We start from the raw sequence: 25,946 nt of genomic DNA on the forward strand, positions 1-25,946 counted from the left end.
TAGGCCCTGTACAAAGAGCTCTGTAAGCTCTTGGAGGATTGGCTATGTCAGGGGAGTGTGGCTCAGGGGTAGAATTCTAGGAGGAGCTCCTTTGCATATTCGGCCACACACCCCTGATGTAGCCAATCCTCCTGGAGCTTACAGTAGGCCCTGTACAAACTCTTGGAGGATTGGCTACATCGGGGGTGTGGCCTAATATGCAAAGGAGCTCCTGCTACAAAAAAAGCCCTGATTCAGCATCAATACTCCCTCTAAGCTGGGGAGTCCCGCTAGCAAAAATTCTAGTTCATGAGCTACTGGCCTTAAAGTTGTGAGCTCCTGCATAAATTAGCTTGCTCTGGGACCATTTTTTCTGGCCAATGACAAAAATGCGTGAGCCGGGGGCCAAAACCCCCCCACTGAGCTAGCTCACACTAACTCATCTTAGAGGGAACACTGCTCAGCATGTTTCCTTTTTCCTTCCCTGCTCTCTTCTGGAGGTAATAAAGCCGCCCTGAATTGCTAGGAAGTCCCGAGTTCAAATGGCATTCCCCCCGCCACCCACCGGTCGTGGGAGATTGATTCTGAAACCAAACTCTTGTTATCTCAACCTCAGCTCCACATAGGCTTCCCAATCCCCAGGTCCCAGCAGGGGATCTCCTGGTTTTAAAGGTTTCCCCCCGCCCCCAGCCAGCTAGCCAGCGGGGGAAGCCCCATCCCCACAGCTCTAGATCTCCAGCAGTTTTAGGAATAATGGGGACTTGATCCACGGATACCGGGGGCTCTAGGGAGGCTGTGTTTTGAGGTAGAGGCACCAAATTTTCAGTATAGCATCTAGTGCCACTCCCCAAAATACCCTCCAAGTTTCAAAACCAGGGGGTCCAATTCTATGAGCCCCCAAAGAAGGTGCTCCTATCCTTCATTATTTCCTATGGAAGGAAGGCATTTAAAAAGCTGCGCTGTCCCTTTCAATGTGATGGCCAGAACTCCCTCGGAGTTCAATTATGCTTGTCACACCCTTGCTCCTGGCTCCGCCCTCAATGTCTCCTGGCTCCACCCCAAAGTCTCCTGGCTCCACCCCCAAAGTCCCCAGATATTTCATGAATTGGACTTGGCAACCCTAGCTCCACAGTCTGCAATTCAGAGATACGTGCAAGGCTGTATCAAGATGGCAGCTGCCTGTTGTGCACATATAAATGATGACAGCCTTCACACTGAGGTTTTTTCAAAACTATGCATCAAGTTCCAAATATGTATTTTAATGCTTCTTGTCTTTGGAGCTTTACAGCCTCTGTAACATTCATAACACAGTGGTACATTCTTCCTTCGGGCTAGAAGTAGGGCTAGCAAGTCCCCGGTCCGAGTGGGGATTCCCCCGCCCCGGGGGTTCCCAACCTGCTGGCCCACAATGGGCTGGCGGGGGGTACCTCCCCCTACGTCACCAGTGCGATGATGTCACCCGGAAGTGACATCATCACACCAGCGACATGGCGCAACGGCCACTCTAGGTGTTTCCGAGGAAACTCCATGCTTTCCCTGGACGCTCTAGCCATTTGGGAGGGGAAACTATATGGTACAATAGGTACCATAGAGTTTTCCCTTCCAAATGGCTAGAGTGTCCTGGAGAACCATAGAGTTTTCCTGGAAAATCCTAGAGCAGCCGTGCGTGAAGGTCCCCTGCTGGAGAACGCAGGGGACTTGGCAACCCTACGTAGAAGCTCCCCTCAGTGTAAAGGCTTAAGTTGTTTATATGTCTTGATAAAGATATTTACCAAAATGGGAAGTATAACGATTGGAAATTTCATCGAGAACCTACTTTATGCACATTTGGAGAATATATATTTGTACTACTCTTAAGTGCTGGATAGTCTTTCCATATTCCTTGGACGCCTGGAAATGTATTGGAACTTGGTGGTTTGATTTATGTATTTTTGACCATTTATTGGTGCTGAGTGGTAAAGCTGCAGTACTACAGTCCAAGCTCTCTGCTCATGACCTGAGTTCCATCCCAGCGGAAGCTGGCTTCAGATAGCCGGCTCAAGGCTGACTCAGCCTTCCATCCTTCCAAGGTTGGTCAAATGAGTCCCCAGCTTGACTGGGGGGAAAGTGTAGATGACTGGGGAAGGCGATGGCAAACCACCCCATACAAAGTCTGCCATGAAAACGTCGTGTTGCGACATCACCCCAGAGTCGGAAATGACTGGTGCTTGCACAGGGGACGGCCTTTACCTTTTATTTATTGGCAACAGTGTGTGCGTTACAACATTTTGACTTTTTTGCCCAATGCATTACTAGAGTTTTGCGTATCTTTCGTGTGCTTGTGTGATGAAGTATGTTGTTTTCATTGAATAATGAAACCCCGTCCCTGTTTTTGAAGGGGCACAACGTGGAGAGTGAGGGGGAAGCTGGAAGGAAGGAACCTTTTCCCTGAAAGCAGCAACCTACACATCAGCAGGGGTGGAACTCTAGCAGGAACTTTGCATATTAGGCCACACCCCCTTGATGTAGCCAATCTTCCAAGAGCTTACAAAAAAGAGCCTTGTAAGCTCGAGGAGGATTGGCTACATCAGGGGGCGTGGCCTAATATGGAAAGGAGCTCCTGCTAGAATTCCACCCCTGATCTTCAGTGCCTAGCCTATCTGCCCCTCTAACTCTCTTGTAACCTCCTCTGTAGTCTGAGGCAACAGATAGCATAGGCAGTGTAGTGGTGTAGTGGTGAAGTGCACAGACTCTTATCTGGGAGAACTGGGTTTGATTCCCCTTTCCTCCATCTGAAGCTGCTGGAATGACCCTGGGTCAGCCGTGGCTCTCGCAGAGTTGTCCTTGTAAGGGCAGCTTCTGTCAGAGCTCTTTCAACCCCACCCACCTCACAGGGTGTCTGCTGTGGAGAAGAAGATAAAGGAGATTGTAGGCCGCTCTAAGACTCTGAGTGAAGGATGAGGTATAAATCCAATGTCATCTTCTTCCTTCCAGAGCCAGTTTGGTATAGTGGTGAAGTGTACAGACTCTTATCTGGGAGAACAGGGTTTGATTCCCCACTCCTGCACTTGCAGCTGCTGGAATGGCCTTGGGTTAGCCATAGCTCTGGCAGAGGTTGTCCTTGAAAGGGCAGCTTCTGAGAGAGCTCTCTCAGCCCCACCCACCTCACAGGGTGTCTGTTGTGAGGGGTGGGGGTGGTAAAGGAGATGGCAATCTGCTCTGAAACTTTGAGATTCAGAGTGGAGGGCAGGGTATAAACCCAATATCACCATCATCATCATCATCATCATTCCTTCACTTCTGACACCAGGGGGACCCGACAATCCTAACTGGCAACCTGAAGTGCAGCTCCTGAGCCTGGGGGTATATAGCATTGGAAAAAGTCCATAAAAGGGCAACTAGAATGATTAAAGGGCTGGAACACTTTCCCTATGAAGAAAGGTTAAAACGCTTGGGGCTCTTTAGCTTGGAGAAACGTCAACTGCAGGGTGACGTGAGAGAGGTTGACAAGATTATGCATGGGATGGAGAAAGTAGAGAAAAGAAGTCCTTTTCTCCCTTTCTCACAATATGAGAACTCATGGGCATTCGATGAAATTGCTGAGCAGTCGGGTTAGAGGAAGTCCTTCTTCATCCAAAGGGTGATGAACACGTGGGATTCACTGCCACAGGAAGTAGTGTTAGCTACAAGCATAGACAATTTCAAGAGAGGATTGGATAAACATCTAGAGCAGAAGTTCTTCTTCACCCAAAGGGTGATTAACACATGGAATTCACTGCCACAGAAGGTGGCGGTGGCTACAGGCATAGACAGCTTCAAGAGATGATTGGATAAACATCTGGAGCAGAGGTCCATCAGTGGCTCTTAGCCACAGCGTATTGTTGGAACTGTCTGGGGCAAGTGATGCTCTGTATTCTGGGTGCTTGGGGGAGCACAGTGGGAGGGCTTCTGGTGTCCTGATCCCACTGCTGGACCTCCTGATGGCACTTGGTTTTTTTGGCCACTGTGTGACACAGAGTGTTGGACTGGATGGACCATTGGCTTAATCCAACATGGCTTCTTTTACATTCTTATGTCTGAGGCAGTGATGCTCTGTATTCTTGGTGCTTGGGAGGGGCAACAGTGGGAGGGCTTCTAGTGTCCTGGCTCCACTGATGGACCTCCTGATGGCACCTGGGTTTTTGCCCACTGTGTGACCCAGAGTGTTGGACTGGATGGGCCACTGGCCTGATCCAACATGGTTTCTCTGATGTTCTTATGTTCTCTCTCTTTCTCCCTGCTTCTAGCTCATCAGCCCCCCACCATGGACCACCTCCTGCTCCTGCTTCCCCTCTTGGGCCTGGCAAGCGGCAGCATCCCCTTTGCCCAGAAAGGCTTCTGGGACTTCTCCATGGACGACGCCCAAGCCATTCCCCCCGAGGAGGAGGAGGCCTCGGGGATCTTCCCGACATCGGGAGGCGCGGAGGCGGAGGATGTCTACCCCTACTATCCGGGCCTCTGCCCCTTCGGCTGCCACTGCCAACTCAGGGTGGTCCAGTGCTCCGACCTGGGTGAGTAGGAGCTTCGAGGAAGGGGGAGGGCAGAGTTGTGATCTTTGATTCAGGTTAGACCAGAGTGATGGAGTCCAGGGGCACCTTTAAGAACATAAGAGAAGCCATGTTGGATCAGGCCAATGGCCCATCCAGTCCAACACTCTGTGTCTCATAAGAACATAAGAGAAGCCATGTTGGATCAGGCCAATGGCCCATCCAGTCCAACACTCTGTGTCACATAAGAGCATAAGAGAAGCCATGTTGGATCAGGCCAATGGCCCATCCAGTCCAACACTCTGTGTCACATAAGAGCATAGGAGAAGCCATGTTGGATCAGGCCAATGGCCCATCCAGTCCAACGCTCTGTGTCACATACGAGCATAGGAGAAGCCATGTTAGATCAGGCCAATGGCCCATCCAGTCCAACACTCTGTGTCACACAGTGGCACATGTTAATCACCCTTTGGGTGAAGAAGGACTTCCTTTTATCCATTTTAACCTGTCTGCTCAGCAATTTCATCGAATGCCCACGAGTTCTTGTATTGTGAGAAAGGGAGAAAAGTACCTCTTTCTCTACTTTCTCCATCCCATGCATTATCTTGTAAACCTCTCTCATGTCACCCCGCAGTCGACGTCGACCTTTAAGACCGGCAATGTTTTATTCCGAGTTCGAGCTTTCACGTACACATGTTCTTCCTCAGATACATTGAAGTGGAAGTTGACAGTTGTTATATATGGATCAATTTTCTATTATACCCTATGGGAATCGGTCTCCAAAGGGAATAATGGAGCATCCAGCAGACATCCCCCCCCCCCCCCGGCTTTCTGATGACCCTGAAATGTGGGGAGGACCTCCCTGCTTCCATGCAGGGGTGCCAATGGTAGCTCTCCAGATGTTTTTTGCCTACATCTCCCATCAGCCCCAGCCAGCATGACCAATGGCTGGGGCTGATGGGAGTTGTAGGCAAAAAACATCTGGAGAGCTACCATTGGCCACCCCTGCCCTAGAGGATTTTCTAGCAGAGAAGAAGCACAGTATTGGCCTGCTTAGAATTTTACATTTAAGCGGATTTGAACTAATTTGCTGTCAAAAGAATGGGTTGCTCGAAATTAAGAATGAATGAATGAATAAATAAATATTATCGAGAGTGTATGAGCAATTGGCCATCTATAAAAACAGCTTGCTTCTAATAAAAATATTGCAGAGAGCTATTGGCCAGCAAACTCCAGAAGGCTTGTGCATCTGGTTAAATGAGTAAGTTTGGACAGGGTTAAGCTCCTAATATAAATATATGCACTTAAGTGCCATTGAGTGGATGAGAAAACTTAAAGACAGAAGACGTTGCAGAAGAGCATTAATATTGGGTTGTGACAAGAGGCTGGTAACCCTGGAAGAAATATAGGAAGGGTTACTCCTGAGGAAGTCCATTGACGAAATGAGCCTCTATCCGGGTGCTCATGGGACCTTTCTTGTAATATTGGAGTGTGCGAACGGACCTCTGCGATAATATTGTGATGTGAAATCGTCATTTCTAGTGAAGTACAAAAAAGATATGTAAAAGGTTTTTTCAATGGTTTTATTAAACATTGTTAGCCAGTGCATCACAGTATTTGTTTCTTTCATCGTCCACCTGGGAATTGGCAACCCTACCCTACATAGGCAAGGAACAAAGTAGAAAACAGCTTCAGGATGACATTTTGATATATGCAAAGGCCAAACAGCATTAACAAGCTAAGTTTAATATTATTGCCAGGGTTTGGGGGTTTTTTGTAGAAAAAGCTCAGCAAGAGCTCATCTGCCTATTAGGCCACCCCCCCCCCGCCCCATACCAAGAAAGCCAGAACTGATAAAAAAAGAGCCCTGATTATTGCCATTTGGCCTTTGTCTATGTCCAAACACACGAGACTTCAGCAAGGTCTAATTCCACAGAATCCATCCTCCAGAGCCAGTTTGGTGTAGTGATGAAATGCGCAGACTCTTACCTGGGAGAACCGGGTTTGATTCCCCACTCCTCCACCTGCACCTGCTGGAATGGCCTTGGGTCAGCCATGGCTGTTGCAAGAGTTGTCCTTGAAAGTGCAGCTCCTGGGAGAGCTCTCTCAGCCCCACCTACCTCACAGGGTTTGATTCCCCACTCCTCCACTTGCAGCTTTTGGAATGGCCTCGGGTTAGCCATGGCTCTCGCAGGAGTTGTCCTTGAAAGGGCAGCTGCTGTGAGAGCTCTCTCAGTCCCACCTACCTCACAGGGTGTCTGTTGTTGGGGAGGAAGGTAAAGGAGATTGTGAGCCACTCTGAGACTCTGAGATTTGGAGTATAGGGTGCGATATAAATCCAAGGCGAGGGACGGTGGCTCAGTGGTAGAGCATCTGCTTGGTAAGCAGAAGGTCCCAGGTTCAATCCAACTAAAAAGGGTCCAGGCAAGTAGGCATGAAAAACCTCAGCTTGAGACCCTGGAGAGCCAATGCCAGTCTGAGTAGACATTACTGACTTTGATGGACCGAGGGTCTGATTCAGTATAAGGCAGCTCCATATGTCCAAGATTCAGAGTGAAGGGTGGGGTATAAATCCAAGATCTTCCTCTAGAGAGGCAGTTTGGTGTAGTGGTTAAGAGTGCAGACTTTTATCTGGGAGAACCGGGTTTGATTCCCCACTCCTCCACTTGCAGCTGCTGGAATGGCCTTGGGTCAGCCATAGCTCTTTCAGGAGTTGTCCTGGAAAGGGCAGCTTCTGTCAGAGCTCTCTCAGCCCCACCCACCTCACAGAGTGTCTGTTGTGAGGGAGAAAGGTAAAGGGGATTGTGAGCCGCTCTGAGACTCTGAGTTTTGGAGTATAGGGCAGGATATAAACCCAATATCTCTTCTTCTTCTATCTTCAAATCAGCCATTTTGTCTAGAGGTTTTGTCTTATAATTCCAGGAGACCTCCAGTTCCCGTCTGGAGGCTGGGAAGCCTCCACCAAGTGCTCAGCACTGGCCAAGTTAGAGAACTCGCCCAAGGTAGCCAATCTGAACTGATCCACCCCTCTTCATCTATCCTATCCAGGACTCAAGGAAGTGCCCAAAGAAGTTTCGTCAGACACCAGCTTGTTGGACCTGCAGAACAACCAGATCACGGAGCTACGCAAAGACGACTTTAAGGGGCTGCACCAGCTATATGTATGTGATGTAAACCCTCCCCCTATCTGGAGTCAAAGAAACATAGGATGGCCTAAAGTTGCCAACTGCGGACTGGACAATTCCTGGTCATTTTGGGGTGGAGCTTAGAGGGGGGGGGTGGCAAAAGCTCAGCAGGGAAAATGGAACCGACTCCGCAGTACTGTGGATCAAAAGCTGATGATACCGCGTTGGGCAGGGCTTTTTTTGTAGTAGGTGCTCCTTTGCGTATTAGGCCACACCTCCCCGACGTAGCCAATCCTCCCACAGCTTACAGGGCTCTTCGTACGATTGGCTACATCAGGGGGCGTGGCCTAATATGCAGAGGAGCTCTCCTAGAATCTCACCCCTGCATATTAGGCCACACCTCCCTGACGTAGCCAATCCTCCAAGAGCTTACAGGGCTCTTTGTACAGGGCCTACTGGAAGCTCCAGGAGGATTGGCTACATCAGGGAGGTGGGGCCTAATATGCAAAGGAGCTCTCCTAGAATTCCACCCCTGCATATTAGGCCACACCTCCCTGACATAGCCAATCCTCCAAGAGCTTACGGGGCTCTTCGTACAGGGCCTACTGGAAGCTCCAGGAGGATTGGCTACATCAGGGAGGTGGGGCCTAATATGCAAAGGAGCTCTCCTACAATTCCACCCCTGCATATTAGGCCACACCTCCCTGATGTAGCCAATCCTCCAAGAGCTTACGGGGCTCTTCGTCCAGGGCCTACTGTCAGCTCCGAGAGGATCGGCTACACCAGGGGTCTGTGGCCTAATAGGCAAAGGAGTTTCTGCTTACAAAAAAGCCCCGTGCATTGCTATGCAAAATGCATTACTGAACATGGCTGTACGCCTGTTCCACAGTCCCATGAAGATGAGGTCGTTCATTCATAGGGCCAATATAAGTTGGAAGCGTTTTGACAGCACGTTTTGACAGTGACACCCATCGTAGACAAGACCTGCCCTTCCCTGACACCTTTCAACATAGGATCTTAAGCATTGTTTAAGAAGGGGTTTTCTCCCCATCGTGCAGTCATTTGGGGAGGATTCTTTCACACAGGACTCTGGTGGCATCTTAGGGACCAACGGGCTTCTATTCTATCATCATCATCTGGCATTGTGTGTTTAATAGCCAGGAGATGCTAAGATTGTCTGGCAGCCAGATGTTCTAGGTCTTTTACCATTATCCACCACCAGAGAATTCGGTATTCCTTGTTTTCTTGGAGCTTGGGAAATGTATATCCTACTCTCTAGTCTGAAAATAATCTCATGGGTTGCTTTCTGCAAGCTGTTGAACATATGAACATATGAAGCTGCCTTCTACTGAATCAGACTCTTGGTCCATCAAAGTCAGTCTTGTCTTCTCAGACTGGCAGCGGCTCTCCAGGGTCTCAAGCTGAGGTTTTTCATACCTGGACCCTTTTTAGTTGGAGACGCCGGGGATTGAACCTGGGACCTTCTGCTTACCAAGCAGATGCTCTACCACTGAGCCACCGTCCCTCCCCATGAACATATGAAGCTGCCCTCTACTGAATCAGACCCTGGGTCCATCAAAGTCAGTATTGTCTACTCAGATCGGCAGCAGCTCTCCAGGGTCTCCAGCTGAGGTTTTTCACGCCTACTTGCCTGGACCCTTTTTAGTTGGAGTTGCTGGGGATTGAACCTGGGACCTTCTGCTTACCAAGCAGAGGCTCTACTATTGAGCCCCCGTTCCTCCCCAAAGTCTGGAATGGACATTGTTCATGTACTCGTTTTTGGGGGGACAGATAACAGAGGTGGTTTCCCATTTCTTGCCTCTGTGTAGTGACCCTGGACTTCCTTGGTGGTCCCCCATCCAAGGACTAGCCAGGGCTGACCCTGCCTATTGAAGATTTGGGCTGGACTGGTCCATCCCAATGCTGTTTCTGTGAACTTAGGCAGATCATGAGTGGGAGGGCAGGAAGGGTTGCATCAGTGCTGAGTTCTTATGGCCCTTTCTTACACGCCCAGGGAAATGCTGATCGCCACTTTGGGGCCAGGCAGTGATTTTTCTCCAGGCCAGTTTGGCCAGGGATCCTGGAAGGGCTTTTTGGCCATCTTCTGGGCATGGAATAGGGGGTCACTGGGTTTGTGGGTGGAGGTATTTGTGAATTTCCTGCATTGTGCAGGGGTTTGGACTAGATGACCCTTTGTTATCAGCATGCAGCTAGCGTTGGGCTAGTAGGCGTGCACTTTGCCATCTTGTCTGTTGCTCTGTTCTCAGCCTCTGCCTGCAGCTCTCCAAAGGTGTGGGGTGGTACCAGTGAACTAGGAACAGCCAATGGAGTTTCACCCTGGAGGTCCCTTCCAACTCGATGATTCAATGATCCAAGTCATGACACACACTCATACTTTCCCAGGTCATGACACACACCCATACTTTCTCTGTGTGTTTTTGGTCCCTAGGCCCTGGTACTGGTGAACAATAAGATCTCCAAGATCCACCCCAAAGCCTTCAGTCCCCTGCAGAAGCTTCAGAAACTCTACATCTCCAAGAACAACTTGGTGGAGATCCCTCCTAACCTGCCCAGCTCCTTGGTTGAACTCCGCATCCATGACAACAGGATCAAGAAGGTCTCCAAGGACGTCTTCAATGGGCTTAACAACATGAACTGCATTGGTGAGGCCAGCTGCTGTACCAAACTGGTATTTGGTCTGCTGTCCTCCACGAGTGATTAGTGGGGCTGGCTCATCTGAAGAATGTTCTTCTGCCACGCCAGAACAGACCAGTGGAATAAACCTGCTGCATATATCTGAAGGCTAAGAATAGACCAGTGGGCCAAAGTAACACACATAAGAACACAAGAGAAGCCATCTTGGATCAGGCCAATGGCCCATCCAGTCCAACACTCTGTGTCACACAGTGGCAAAAACCCAGATGCCATCAGGAGGTTCATCAGTGGGGCCAGGACACTAGAAGTCCTCCCACTGTGCTCCCCCAAGCACCAAGAATACAGAGCATCCAGAGCATCACTGCCCCAGACACAAGAACAGAAGAGAAGCAATGTTGAATCAGGCCAATGGCCCATCCAGTCCAACACTCTGTGTCACACAGTGGCAAAAACCCAGATGCCATCAGGAGGTCCATCAGTGGGGCCAAGACACTAGAAGTCCTCCCATTGTTGCCCCTCAAGCACCAAGAAGACAGCATCACTGCCCCAGATATAAGAACATAAGAGAAGCCATGTTGGATCAAGCCTATGGCCTCTTAAATCCAACACTCTGTGTCACATAAGAACATAAGAGAAGCCATGTTGGATCAGGCCAATGGCCCATCCAGTCCAACACTCTGTGTCACATAAGAACATAAGAGAAGCCATGTTGGATCAGGCCAATGGCCCCTCCAGTCCAACACTCTGTGTCACATAAGAACATAAGAGAAGCCATGTTGGATCAGGCCTATGGCCTCTTAAATCCAACACTCTGTGTCACACAGTGGCTAAAACCCAGGAGCCATCAGGAGGTCCACCAGCAGGGCCACAACTCCAGAAGCTCTTCTACTGTTGCCCCCCAAGCACCAAGAATACAGAGCATTACTGCCCCAGACATAAGAGAAGCCATGTTGCTCTTAACTCCTATACCAAATTGGCTCTCATCTTCCTTCTAAACCACTAAACCATTTCCTTCTAAACCACTTCCTTCTAAACCTCCCTTCCTTCCAGTTTGGTGCAGTGGTTAAGTGCGCAGACTCTTATCTGGGAGAACTGGGTTTGATTTAGGGTTGCCAATCCCCAGGTGGGGGCAGGGGATCCCACAGTTTGGAGGCCCTCCCCCTGCTTCAGGGTCGTCAGAAAGCGGGGGGAGGGAAGGGAAATGTCTTCTGGGAACTCTGTTATTCCCTATGGAGATTTATTCCCATAGAAAATAATGGGGAATTGATCTGCGGGTATCTGGGGCTCTGGGCGGGCTGCTTTTTGAGGTAGAGGCACCAAATTTTCAGTACAGCATCTAGTGCCTCTCCCCAAAACACCCTCCAAATTTCCAAACGATTGGACCAGGGGGTCCAATTCTATGAGCCCCAAAAGAAGGTGCCCTTATCCTTCATTATTACTTATGGAAGGAAGGCATTGAAAAAGGTGTGCTGTCCCTTTAAATGTGATGGCCAGAACTCCCTTGGAGTTCAATTATGCTTGTCACACCCTTGTTCCTGGCTCCACCCCTAATGTCTCCTGGCTTCACCCCCAAAGTCTCCTGGCTCCACCCCCAAAGTCCCCAGATATTTCTTGAATTGGACTTGGCAACCCTAGTTTGATTCCCCATTCCTCCACTTGCAGCTGCTGGAATGGCCTTGGGTCAGCCATAGCTCTTGCAGAGGTTGTCCTTGAAAGGGCAGCTGCTGTGAGAACCCTCTGTTGTGGGGGAGGAAGATAAAGGAGACTGTGAGCCGCTCTGAGACTCTTCGGAGTGGAGGGCGGGATATAAATCCAATATCTTCTTCTTCCTTCCTTCCTTCCTTCCTTCCTTCCTTGCAGCTCTCAAACAACTGACGTTTCTTCTGTGTGACTCTTACTCAAGCCAGTTTGGCCACCCCTGCACTAGAGTGATCTAGTCCCCGTCAGTGTTCAGTGTTTTGCTCCCTCCAGCAAAAATATTGCACTGTTCATATCAGAAAACACTGAGTTCAGATTTCAGCGGAAAATGCAATAAATTCCATTTCCCGTATTACACAGCTGAGTTCTACCAATCTGCCCCCAGTATTAGCTTGCCACAGTTTCCATGGATGTGGGCAGGCTGGGAAGGGGCTAGGTCGTCCACACCACACTTGAGGAATGGCTAGGGTTGCCAATCCCCAGGTGGGGGCAGGGGATCCCCCCAGCTTGGAGGCCCTCCCCCTGCTTCAGGGTCGTCAGAAAGCGGGGGGAGGGGAGGGAAATGTCTGCTGGGAACTTTATTATTCCCTATGGAGGTGTATTCCCATAGGAAATAATGGAGAATTGATCCATGGGTATCTGGGGCTCTGGGGCAGCTGTTTTTTGAGGTAGAGGCCCCAAATTTGCAGCGTAGCATCTGGTGCCTCTCCCCAAAATACCCTCCAAGTTTCAAAAAGATTGGACCAGGGGGTCCAATTCTGTGTGTCCCAAAAGAAGGTACCCCTATCCTTCATTATTTCCTATGGAAGGAAGGCATTGAAAAGGTGTTCAGTCCCTTGAAGTGTGATGGCCAGAACTCCCTTGGAGTTCAATTGTGCTTGTCACAACCTTGCTCCTGGCTCCACCCCCAATGTCTCCTGGCTCCACCCCCAAAGTCCCCAGATATTTCTTGAATTGGACTTGGCAACCCTAGGAATGGCCCAGGGGTCTCACCAGAGTGCAGTCTGAAGTTGGTGTTTTGTCATGTAAATTGCAGCACTGGTGAGACTGGACGAGAAAGCGCTCAAAATCTCTCACTGCTGGTACACTGCTGCCATCTGGAGGACAACTGTGGAGAAGCATTAGAAATAAAAAGGTCAAGGCAGTCCCCTGTGCAAGCACCAGTCGTTTCCAACTCTGGGGTGACGTTGCTTTCACAACATTTTCACGGTAGACTTTTTACGGGGTGATTTGCCATTGCCTTCCCCAGTCATCTACACTTCCGCCCCAGCAAGCTGGGGACTCCTTTGACCGACCTCAGAAGGATGAAAGGCTGAGTCAACCTGAGCCAGCTACCTGAAACCAGCTTCCACCGGGATTGAACTCAGGTCGTGAGGAGAGAGTTCAGGCTGCAGTACTGCAGCTTTACCACTCTGCGCCACGGGGCTCTTTGCATTAGAAATAGCCAAGATTTTATATGGAGACGGGTCCCGCCTGCTAAGGGTGGAATTGTGTTGGAGATGGGAAAGTGGGATTCTTAGGAAGGGGACGGAAAACAAATCAGACAGTATTGAAATATCAACAGAAGTCTAATGTCCAGATCACGTGAAGTGATGGTATCGTTTTACTCTGCTCTGGTAAGACCTCACCTGGAGTATTGTGTTCAGTTTTGGGCACCACATTCTAAAAAGGATATGGACAAGCTGGAACGGGTCCAGAGGAGGGCGACGAAGATAGTGAGGGGTCTGGAGACCAAGTCCGATGAGGAAAGGCTGAAGGAGCTGGGGATGTTTAGCCTGGAGAGGAGGCGGCTGAAAAGTGATAGGATCACCATCTTCAAGTACTTGAAGGGCTGTCATAGAGAGGATGGTGTGGAATTGTTTCCTGTGGCCCCAGAAGGCAGGACTATGAAGAAACGTTAAAGCGCTCGGGGCTCTTTAGCTTGGAGAAACAACAACCGAGGGGTGACATGATTGAGGTTTACAAGATTATGCATGGAATAGAGAAGGTAGAGAAAGAAGTACTTTTCTCCTTTTCTCACAATACAAGAACTTGTCAACATCAATGGCATTGCTGAGCAGTTGGGTTAGAACAGATAAGAACAGAAGAGAAGCCATGTTGGATCAGGCCAATGGCCCATCCAGTCCAACACTCTGTGTCACATAAGAACATAAGAGAAGCCATGTTGGATCAGGCCAATGGCCCATCCAGTCCAACGCTCTGTGTCACACAGTGGCCAATATATATGTGTGTGTGTGTGTATTTATATTGCTTGTAGCCGCCGCCACCTCCTGTGGTAGTGAATTCCACATGTTAATCACCCTTTGGGTGAAGAAGGACTTCCTTTTATCTGTTTTAACCCGACTGCTCAGCAATTTAATTGAATGCCCACGAGTTCTTGTATTTTGAGAAAGGGAGAAAAGGACTTCATCTCTACCTTCTCTATCCCATGCATAGTCTTGTAAACCTCTCTCATGTCACCCCTCAGTTGACGTTTCTCCAAGCTAAAGAGCCCCAAGCGTTTTAACCTTTCTTCATAGGGAAAGTGTTCCAAACTTTTAATCAAAAGGAAGTCCTTCTTCACCCAAAAGGTGATTAAGACATGGGATTCACTGCCACAGGAGGTGGCAGCAGCTACAAGCATAGACCGCTTCAAGAGGGGATTGGATAAGCATACGGAGCAGAGGTCCATCAGTGGCTCTTAGCCAGAAGGTGTAGATGGAACACTCTGTCTGACGCAGTGATGCTCTGTATTGTGGGCGCTAGTAAGGGCAAAACTGGGAGGGCTTCTGGAGTTGTGGCCCAGCTGGTGGACTTCCTGATGGCACCTGGTTTTTTGGCCCCTGTGTGACACAGAGTGCTGGATTGGATGGGCCTTTGGCCTGATCCAGCGTGGCTTCTCTTATGTTCTTATGGACCTCCTGATGGCACCTGGTTTTTTGGCAACTGTGTGACACAGAGTGCTGGACTGGATGGGCCATTGGCCTGATCCAACATGGCTTCTCTTATGTTCTTATGGAACATATATATGAACATATGAACATATGAAGCTGCCTTATACTGAATCAGACACTTGGTCCATCAAAGTCAGTATTGTCTTCTCAGACTGGCAGCGGCTCTCCAGGGTCTCAAGCTTAGGTTTTTCACACCTATTTGCCTGGAACCTTTTTTGGAGATGCCGGGGATTGAACCTGGGACCTTCTGCTTCCCAAGCAGATGCTCTACCACTGAGCCACCATCCCTCCCATGGACCTCCTGATGGCATCTGTTTTTTTGGCCCCTGTGTGACACAGAGTGCTGGACTGGATGGGCTGTTGGCCTGATCCAACATGGCTTCTCTTATGTTCTTATGGACCCCCTGATGGCACCTGGGTTTTTTGGCACCTGTGTGACACAGAGTGCTGGACTGGATGGGCCATTGGCCTGATCCAACATGGCTTCTCTTATGTTCTTAAGTGCTGGATTTTGTAAAATGACAATCAGCCCAATCTGCTCTCTTCCTTCTCTGCCAGTGTCTTTCAAACTGTGTGCTAATGAATCTCCTTGTACTCTTCATGTAACCTGTTCCTCTCTCCACAGAGATGGGTGGGAATCCCCTAGAGAACAGCGGATTCGAACCTGGAGCCTTTGACGGCCTGAAGCTGAACTACCTGCGAATCTCAGAAGCAAAGCTCACGGGGGTACCCAAAGGTAACAGAAGACTTATCTGCCAAGTCCCCTTTTTCTTTTTTTCCCCGACTTCTCTCAAATACTAATTTCAGATTTTTGTCCCAGATCTGCCTGAAACCCTGCACGAGCTCCATCTGGACCATAACAAGATCCAAGCAATCGAATTAGAAGACCTGATTCGCTACTCCAAACTGTACAGGTAGGGATAATTCGAACCCAGGCTAGCCGGCTCTCATTAGGGCTTGGAAGCTAAGCAGGGCTGGCCCTGGAGGAGAGACCACCAAGGAATATTGGTCCAGGGTTGCTCTGCAGAGGCCGGCAATGGCAACCCACTTCTGTTCATCTCTTGTCTAGACCTGGTTGCTCCAGGTGGGCCAATCATGTCTGATCTCAGAATCTCAGCGGAGTTGGGCTATGGTTAGTACTTAGTTGTGGACCATTGAGGAAGTCCTGGGTTGCTATGAAGCGGCAGGCAATCTGCAAAACCACCTCTGTTTGTCTCTTGTCTAGACCTGGTTGCTCCAGGTGGGCCAATCATGTCTGATCTCAGAATTTCAGCGGAGTTGGGCGATTGTTAGTACTTAGTTGTGGACCATTGAGGAAGTCCTGGGTTGCTATGAAGAGGCAGGCAATGGCAAAACCACCTCTGTTTGTCTCTTGTCTTGACCTGGTTAATCAAGGGGGACACTCATGTCCGATCGCAGAACTTAAGCAGAGTTGGGCCATGGTTAGCACTTGGTTGTGGACCACTGAGGAAGTCCAGGGTTGCTGTGCAGAGACAGGCAATGGCAAAACCACCTCTGTTTGTCTCTTGGTTGGCCCAGGTGGATCAATCTTTTCAGAACTTCAGCAGAGTAGGGCCATGGTTAGTGCTTGGATGGGAGACCACTGAGGAAGTACAGGGTTGCTATGCAGAGGCAGGCAATGGCAAAACCACCTCTGTTTGTCTCTTGTCTTGACCTGGTTGGTCAAGCGGGGGCAATCATGTCTGATCTCAGAACTTAAGCAGAGCTGGGCCATGGTTAGCACTTGGTTGTGGACCACTGAGGAAGTCCAAGGTTGCTGTGCAGAGACAGGCAATGACAACCCACCTCTATGTGTCTCTTGCCTGACCTCGTTGGTCCAGGTGGGCCAATCATGTCCGATCTCAGAACTTAAGCAGAGTTGGGCCATGGTTAGTACTTGGTTGTGGACCACTGAGGAAGTCCAGGGTTGCTATGCAGAGGCAGGCAATGGCAAAACCACCTCTGTCCCTTGGTTGGCCTAGGTGGATCAGTCTTCTCAGAACTTCAGTAGAGTTTGGCCATGGTTAGTACTTGGTTGTGGACCACTGAGGAAGTCCAGGGTTGCTACGCAGAGGCAGGCAATGGCAAAACCACCTCTGTTTCTCTCTTGTCTTGACCTGGTTGGTCAGGGGGCCAATCATGTCCGATCTCAGAACTTCAGCAGAGTTTGGCCATGGTTAGTACTTGGTTGTGGACCATTGAGGAAGTCCAGAGTTGCTATGCAGAGGCAGGCAATGGCAAAACCCCCTCTGATTGTCTCTTTCCTTGACCTGGCTGGTCCAGGTGGGCCAATCATGTCCGATCTCAGAACTTCAGCAGAGCTGGGCCATGGTTAGTACTTGGTTGTGGACCACTGAGGAAGTCCAGGGTTGGTGTGCAGAGGCAGGCAATGGCAACCCACCTCTATTTGTCTCTTGGCTTGACCTGGTTGATCCACATGGGCCAATCTTATCAGATCTCAGAACTTAAGCAGAGTTGGCCCATTGTTAGTATTTGGTTGTGGACCACTGAGGAAGTCCAGAGTTTCTGTGCAGAGGCAGGCAATGGCAAACCTCCTCTGTATGTCCCTTGCCTTGACCTGGTTGGTCCAGGCGGGCCAATCATGTCTGATCTCAGAACTTAAGCAGAGCTGGGCCATGGTTAGTACTTGGTTGTGGACCACTGAGGAAGTTGAGGGTTGCTGCACAGAGGCAGGCAATGGCAAAACCACCTCTGTTTGTCTCTTGCCTTGAACTGCATGGCCCAGGCTAGCTGGATCTCATCAGATCTTGGAAACTAAGTAGGGTTGGCCCTGGCTAGTAATTGGATGGGAGACCACCAATGAATCTCAGCCTAGGGTTGTTATGCGGAGGCAGGCAACAGCAAACTGCCTCTGAAGATCCTTTGACTTAAAAACCCTTTGGGGTTGCCAGGAGTTGGGTGTGACTTGAAGGCACTCTCCACCAAACTAGCTGGCTCCTGAGGGTCCCGAAATCCAGGCTGCCCACAGAGAAAACAGGAGTCTAACACCAGGGCCAGATCTAGGGGGGGCAGAGGGGAGTGCTTGCTCCGGGTGCCAATGCAGGGGGGAGCGCCAAATTGAGTATGGAGTCCATTGTATTCTATGGGCCCATAAGATAGAATGGGCCCATAAAGGGGCATCAAGAAGAAGAAGAAGACATTGGATTTATATTCCACCCTCCACTCAAGAGTCTCAGAGCGGCTCACAATCTTCTTTACCTTCCTCCCCCACAACACACACCCTGTGAGGTGGGTGGGGCTGAGAGAGCTCTGACAGAAGATGTCCTTTCAAGGACAACTCCTACAACAGCTCTGGCTGACCCAAGGCCATTCCAGCAGCTGAAAGTGGAGGAGTAGGGAATCAAACCCGGTTCTCCCAGATAAGAGACCTATGGCTAACCCAAGGCCATTCCAGCAGGTGCAAGTGGAGGAGTGGGGGATCAAACCCGGTTCTCCCAGATAAGAGACCTATGGCTAACCCAAGGCCATTTCAGCAGCTGCAAGTGGAGGAGTGGGGAATCAAACCCGGTTCTCCCAGATAAGAGACCTATGGCTAACCCAAGGCCATTCCAGCAGGTGCAAGTGGAGGAGTGGGGGATCAAACACGGTTCTCCCAGATAAGAGACCTATGGCTAACCCAAGGCCATTCCAGCAGGTGCAAGCGGAGGAGTGGAGAATCAAACCCGGTTCTCCCAGATAAGAGACCTATGGCTAACCCAAGGCCATTTCAGCAGCTGCAAGTGGAGGAGTGGGGAATCAAACCCAGTTCTCCCAGATAAGAGACCTATGGCTAACCCAAGGCCATTCCAGCAGGTGCAAGTGGAGGAGTGGGGAATCAAACCTGGTTCTCCCAGATAAGAGAGCTCTGGCTGACCCAAGGCCATTCCAGCAGCTGCAAGTGGAGGAGTGGGGAATCAAACCCGGTTCTCCCAGATAAGAGACCTATGGCTGACCCAAGGACATTCCAGCAGGTGCAAGTGGAGGAGTGGGGAATCAAACCTGGTTCTCCCAGATAAGAGTCTGTGCACTTCACCACTATACCAAGTTGGCTTTCAAAAACCATGTAGATCCGGTCCTGTCTAACACACTCAAGGAGTTCCCAACTGAGCTGGGAAAAGAGGCTGTAAATTAATCAGACCGACATGACTGCCTACCTGAAAGAAAAAGCTTGATTTTCCTGAGCGTCCCTGGTTTCACCAGTGCTACATAGGTGCATACAGGGCCGGCTCTGCCACTACGCAAACTAGGCAAGCGTCTACTGTGCCGATAGTCTGGGGGCGCCAAACTGGGTGCCCCCCCCCAATGTGACTCAGGGACGTTATCAGTGCGGGGGGGGGGGGGTGCCAGAAATTAGCCCTACCTAGAGTGCCAGATGGTCTAGGGCAGGGGTGTCGAACTCATTTGTTATGAGGGCCAGATCTGACATAAATGAGACCTTGTCGGGCCGGGGGGCCATGTCGGGTCAGGCCATGTACCTATTTAGGATTAGGTAGCTGAGATATAAACTTTTTAAAGGACGCAGACAAACACAACTAAAGATTTTTTTTAAAAAACCCCTTAAAACATGCTTTAAACATTAGCAACCATTGGTCCTAAAGGTGCTTTCTTTGTATTTCTCCCATGGGACCCAGGGAACTGGGCCGAGGAAGCTCTGGCTCTTTTCCTCCCTCCCCAGGGGACCAGGAGGGGGAAGAGCCTCAACCAATGCAGAAAATGGAAGTTTTGCTCTGTAGCTCTGCTGTGCGATTGAGTAAGCCTGGCGAAGCAAGCTGTTATACAGAAGGAAGCAGAGAGAGGGAGAAGGAAGCAGATGACAACCAGTTGCTCGGGGGGCTGATAGGAGCCCTCCGGGGGCCTGATTCGGGCCCCGGGCCGCATGTTTGACACCCCTGGTGTAGGGCCAGCCCTGGGTGCATATCCAACTGGGATCCGTCCCCCTTTTCACCAGGTTCATATCGAGAGCGACCGCAACGTACATTGAAGCCACAAGGTTGCCAACAACAAGTTGGGGAACTCCTGGAGATTTGGGGGCAGATGTTGGGGGAGGACATAGTTTGGGGAGGGGAGGGGCCTCGGTGGCGTGTCACATCCCGGAGTCCACCCTCCAAGGCAGCTATCAAACGACAGATCGACAGCGGTAGCGGGAGAACACCAGGCCTCACCTGGAAGTTGGTAAAGGGAGAGAGGTCGCTTGTAGGATAAAGAGAGCACTACCGCAGTTATAGCGACGGAATAACGAAGAATGCATTGAAACAAAAGCATACAAATATGTTCAGTAGAAGACTAAATAGCAATTCCCCCAAAGTTTCACAGTTCCATCCAAGGAGCCCCAATGAACAGGAGGTCGAATGGATTGTTCCGGCTTTGAATCCCCTTCCAGCATAGGGGGCTCCAACGGCGCCTCTCAACCAAAGGCAACAGCTCAGAAAAAAACATCAAGAGTGTTTCTGACCCATCCGTAAGTTGCAGAAAGCTGCAAAACCCACACGATTCTTTTTCAGTGCGTCCAAAGGCTGTGCGTCGAATTCCCGATGGACAAATGGGACAGAAAGTCTCCAGTAAGATTTCAAGACGGCACTAGAACATAAGAGAAGCCATGTTGGATCAGGCCAATGGCCCATCCAGTCCAACACTTTGTGTCACACAGTGGCCAATAGCCACTGTTGGCTATTAGCCACTGATGGACCTCTGCTCCATATTTTTATCCAATCCCCTCTTGAAGCTGGCTATGCTTGTAGCCGCCACCACCTCCTGCGGCACTGAATTCCACATGTTAATCACCCTTTGGGTGAAGAAGGACTTCCTTTAATCCATTTTAACCCGACTGCTTAGCAATTTCATTGAATGCCCACAAGTTCTTGTATTGTAAGAAAGGGAAAAAAGTCCTTCTTTCTCTACCTTCTCCATCTGATGCATAATCTTGTAAACCTCCATCATGCCACCCCGCAGTCGACGTTTCTCCAAGCTAAAGAGCCTCAAGCGTTTTAACCTTTCTTCATAGGGAAAGTGTTCCAAACCTTTAATCATTCTAGTTGCCCTTTTCTGCACTTTTCCCAATGCTACAATATCCTTTTTGAGGTGCGGTGACCAGAATTGCACACAGTATTCCAAATGAGGCCGCACCATCGATTTATACAGGGGCGTTGTGATACTGGCTGTTTTGTTTTCATTTCCTTTCCTAATAATTCCCAGCATGGCGTTGGCCTTTTTCATTGCAGTCGCACACTGAACTCCAAAAGGCTCAAGGCCAGAATCTTGAGGGGTTTGCAACTTTTTGCAACTTATTGATTCACCAGAAACACTTTGATGTTTTTTCTGAGCTTTTGCCCTTGGTGGAGGTGTGTGGTTGGAGCCCCCTATAATAGAAGAGGATTCGAAACAGGAATAATCCAGTCGACCTCTTGTTCAGTGGGACTCCTTGGATGGAACTGTGAAACTTTTGGGGAATTGTTATTGTTTTTAGTCTTCTATTGAACATATTTGTATGCTTTTGTTTCAATGCATTCTTAGTTATTTCGTCACTATAACTTTGGTGGTGCTGTCTTTACCCACCTGGAGGCTGGCAACCCTAAGAAGGAGAGCAGGAATAGACTTTCTGGACCAGCTCCCTGCCCACATGGCCATCAGCACTGCATGGTGTTAGGATCATGATCTCTTGAGTTTGCTGTTGGGGTTGTGACGCAGAAGGCAATCCCATGCGTTTGTGTCACTCCTGACAACTTTAGCAAGAACCAAACTTGCCACATAGAATGAATGTCGGATGTCTGACAGCTGCAAGACATGAATGCCAGATGTTTGGGAGAGGAAGGAAGGAAGGAAAATAGAGGGGGGGAGAAAGAGACAGGTGGAAAGGAAGAACTTTAATTTGAAATGCATTCTCTAAGCCGCCGACTGGCTTGGCTTGGAGGAGTGATTTAAAGAGAGAAATGCCTTCTCCAGGCTGGCTGATGGGATGGTCGGGGCTTCAGGAACCCCCCAATACGTGTGAAAGAGCCACAGGTGTCTCCCGAGCCCCAGTTTGGCCATGCCTGATCAAGAATATCCTGAATCCAAATTCTCTTATATGACCGTATTTGGCTTTTTACAGAACACTGGGGGGAAACATCACTGACTATATGATTTGAATGGAGGAAAAGTGCTTAGGCTGCAGGGAAATGTTTTGGAGCGAAGATTGCCCGCGATTTGGAGTCCGGTGTGGGCAAAAGTGAAGTCAACTGATACCCTGCCTTTCCTATCAATGCCCACTAGGGGGAGCTGCTCGTTCATAGCAGGCGGACAGTGAGGGACTGTGATCTTCCATGCCAGATGTGTGGGACGCTGGAAACCAAGTCCTTGCGTTGTGTGGGTGGGTGGGCATGTGGCAGCCTTCCTACCCACCTGGGGTGGCAAAGGAGCTCACACGTCTACCAGGGCACTCTTGGGATGCCAACCTCCAGGTGGGTTAAGCAACCCAAGAGAACCACAGAATGCAGTAGAAACACTCATGTAACTGTGGAATATTAACCAAATACACTCCATGCAATATCTATACACTATTAAATATACTTCATTCACACACTAAATCCATTAAAAGGTAAAAGTAGTCCACTAAACTCACACGTGACAATGGGGTGACATCGCATCACGATGTTTTCATGGCAGACTTTGTACGGGCTGGTTTGCCACGGCCTTCCCTAGTCTGAACATTGACTGTTCTTCAAAGACGTGATTTTGGACTTCTTGTTTTCCTCAAGATATTCAATAAAATCAAGGTGGAAATCGTACAAAGTCTCTGACGGGAATGCTAGCCTGTGTTACCGTTTCCGGTCTGCCCTTTCATGAAGAGGCTGTTTTCCCACCCCGCCACTAACACGGACCATTCACAAAACCACTAATCACTATTCTCTGTTGCATTGATATTACATTGAGTGTATTTCGTTACTATTCCGTTACATTGGTGTTTCTACTTCAGTCTCCAGGTGGGGCCTGGGGACGCCCCCCGGGCATTACAGAATTATCTGAAGAAGTGTGCACACATGCAAAATTGTACACCCAGAATTAAACTCTTGGTCAGAAGAAGAAGAAGATCACAGATTTATGCCCCGCACTTCTCTCACAGTGGCTCACAATTTCCTTTATCTCCTCCCCCCACAACAGACACCCTGTGAGGTGGCTGGGGCTGAGAGAGCTCTGACAGAAGCTGCCCTTTCAAGGACAGAGTCTCAGAGTGGCTCACAGTCTCCTTTATCTCCCCCCCCCACAACAGACAGCCTGTGAGGTGGCTGGGGCTGAGAGAGCTCTGCCAGAAGCTGCCCTTTCAAGGACAGAGTCTCAGAGCGGCTCACAATCTCCTTTATCTCCTCCCCCCACAACAGACAGCCTTTGAGGTGGGTGGGGCTGAGAGAGCTCTCCCAGAAGCTGCCCTTTCAAGGACAACCTCTGCCAGAGCTATGGCTGACCCAAGGCCATTCCAGCAGGTGCAAGTGGAGGAGCAGGGAATCAAACCTGGTTCTCCCAGATAAGAGTCCGCACACTTCACCACTACGCCAAACTGGCTCTCCAGGGTGCTGCTGGACTCAAACTCTGTTCTGTTGCTCCAGACCCACATGACTGTGCCTACCTGGATCTATCTGTACACGAAAACTTATGCCCAAAATAAAACTTTGTGGGTCTTGAAGAGGTGACTGGACTCCAAACTTAGCTCATCCGCAAACTACAGAGCGCAGTTCCCCTGGAGAAAATGGATGCTTTGGAGAGGGGACTCCCCCACATGCAGCCAGCTGGGGGACCCTGCACCAGTCACCATTCTCCCAGAGCTCCCTCAGCCCCACCCACCTCACAGGGTGTCTGATGTGGGGAGAGGAAGGGAAAAGAGATTGTGAGCTGCTTTGAGACTCTGAGGAAAGGGCAGGGTGTCCTCCTCTTTCCATAGAAACAGGTTGATCTTGGGCCACTCAAAAACTCGCAGCCTGACCTACCTCGCAGGGTGGTTGTGAGGATTAAAATGGAAGAGAGGAGAGTGATGTGAGCAGCATTGGGTCTCCGCTGGGGAGAAAGGCTGAGAAAAAATGAAATTTTAAACACTTCCTGAACGGCTGAGCTGCAGAGGTTGGCTAGCTCAGGCTTTATAGGGCCAATGGAACCCCACTGGCCCCTTCAGAGCCTCAGCGACTGATTCAATGAGGTGCAGTACCGCACTTTGGCCTTTAGGAGGTGCTTGTGCAAATATTTCCTCTTCCTGGCAGTGGTTCAAAGTCGTTCATTTATGCATTCATTCATACCTGGCCTTCAAGCTGGTGAGATCCAGTTTGGCATAGTGGTGAAGTGTGCGGACTCTTATCTGGGAGAACCGGGTTTGATCCCCCACTCCTCCATTTGCAGCTGCTGGAATAGCCTCGGGTCAGCCATAGCTCTGGCAGGGGTTGTCCTTGAAAGGGCAGCTGCTGTGAGAGTCCTCTCAGCCCCACCCTCCTCACAGGGTGTCTGCTGTGGGGGAAGAAGATAAAGGAGATTGTTGGTCACTCTGAGACTCTGTCCTTCAAAGGGCAGCTTCTGGGAGAGCTCTCTCAGCCCCACCCCCCTCACAGGGTGTTTGTTGTGGGGGAAGAAGGGAAAGGAGATTGCGAGCCGCTCTGAGACTCTGAGATTCGGAGTGGAGGGTGGGATATAAATCCAATATCATCTTATCATCATCATAGCTCTCACAGGAGTTGTCCTTGGAAGGGCAGCTGCTGTGAGAGCTCTCTCAGCCCCACCTACCTCACAGGGTGTCTGTTGTGGAGGAGGGGAGGTAAAGGAGATTGTGACTGCTCTGAGACTCTGAGATTCAAAGTATAGGGTGGGGTATAAATGTAATATCATCATCTTCTTCCTCCTTCTCCTCCTCCTCCTCTTCTTCTTCTTCTTCTTCTTCTTCTTCTTCTTCTTCTTCTTCTTCTTCTTCTTCTTCTTCTTCTTCTTCTTCTTCTTCTTCTTCTTCTACGCAAAGCAGCTTACAGAGTTCTCCCCCAGCTCCATTTTATCCTCACAGCAGCCCTGTGAAGTAGGTTAGGCTTACAGAATGCGACTGGCCTAACGGCACGAGTGGGGATTCGAACCCAGCTCTCCCAGATCCCAGTCCGATTTTCTTACCCACCCTGCCCACTTCGTGAGACACACGTGAGGCACGACTGCAGCAAGACACAGGTGTGCGAAAGTTGAAGCACCTGATCCCTTGGCAAGTCCGGGATGAGTCACGCCGGCCACAGCTGAGGGGGCTGACACCTCGTCTCTGCGCTGTTGTGTCTAAAGGGCAGGCGATGCACTTGTAAACACACAGCAGATGTGCCCCAGGGTGAAGATTTTCCATTCTCAAACAGGGATCCCCCTCCTCCAGACGTTCTGCACGCTCCGTGGCCGAAGCTGTGACCGCCAACTTGGTCTAACGCTGTGGCCTGTGGTCCAAACCAGGGGTCTCGACAGGCCTGTAGCGAGAGGGTGGGCCGGCCTTACCGATCAAATCTCTTTGAAACCACTGCGGGGAGGGGGGTGCCTTTGCGCCCCCACCCCTCGCAAGAGATGTTTTGCATGCCTTTGATGCTGCTTTGCAAAGGCGATAAACTTGTCTGTGGTGCAAGAAACACGTGTGCAAGAAATGCTATCCTTACCTATAAGCTTTGAAGACCTTTAAAGCTCGATATGGCCAAGGACCTGTCTATCTAAGGGACCGCCTTTCCCCATATATACCCCAGAGAGCACTGCGTTCAGGAAGTCAACATCTAGGGTTGCCAAGTCCAATTCAAGAAATATCTGGGGGCTTTGGGGGTGGAGCCAGGAGACTGTGGGGGTGGAGCCAGGAGACATTAGGGGTGGAACCAAGATCAAGGCTGTGACAAGCATCATTGAACTCCAAAGGGAGTTCTGGCCATCACATTTAAAGGGACGGCACACCTTTTCAATTCCTCCCTTCCATAGGAAATAATGGATAGGGGCACCTTCTTTTGGGGCTCATAGAATTGGACCCCCTGGTCCAATCTTTTTGAAACTTGGGAGGTATTTTGGGGAGAGGCACTAGATGCTATACTGAAAATTTG

The 25,946-nt window shown here is 49.9% G+C and overlaps 1 protein-coding gene across 1 annotated transcript in view; it reads left to right on the forward strand.

Moving 5' to 3' along the window:
• Positions 1–25,946, forward strand: part of BGN (biglycan) — a 163,132-nt gene that overhangs the window by 126,451 nt on the left and 10,735 nt on the right. The window contains exons 2-6 of the mRNA XM_060252488.1: positions 4,253–4,508; positions 7,533–7,645; positions 10,059–10,272; positions 15,521–15,631; positions 15,716–15,810. Coding sequence (XP_060108471.1) covers positions 4,262–4,508; positions 7,533–7,645; positions 10,059–10,272; positions 15,521–15,631; positions 15,716–15,810 — 780 coding nt within the window. The 5' untranslated portion in view covers positions 4,253–4,261. The remainder of the gene's footprint in view (positions 1–4,252; positions 4,509–7,532; positions 7,646–10,058; positions 10,273–15,520; positions 15,632–15,715; positions 15,811–25,946) is intronic.

The sequence above is a fragment of the Heteronotia binoei genome, chromosome 13, assembly GCF_032191835.1.
Source record: "Heteronotia binoei isolate CCM8104 ecotype False Entrance Well chromosome 13, APGP_CSIRO_Hbin_v1, whole genome shotgun sequence".
In the NCBI taxonomy this organism is placed as follows: Eukaryota; Metazoa; Chordata; class Lepidosauria; order Squamata; family Gekkonidae; genus Heteronotia; species Heteronotia binoei.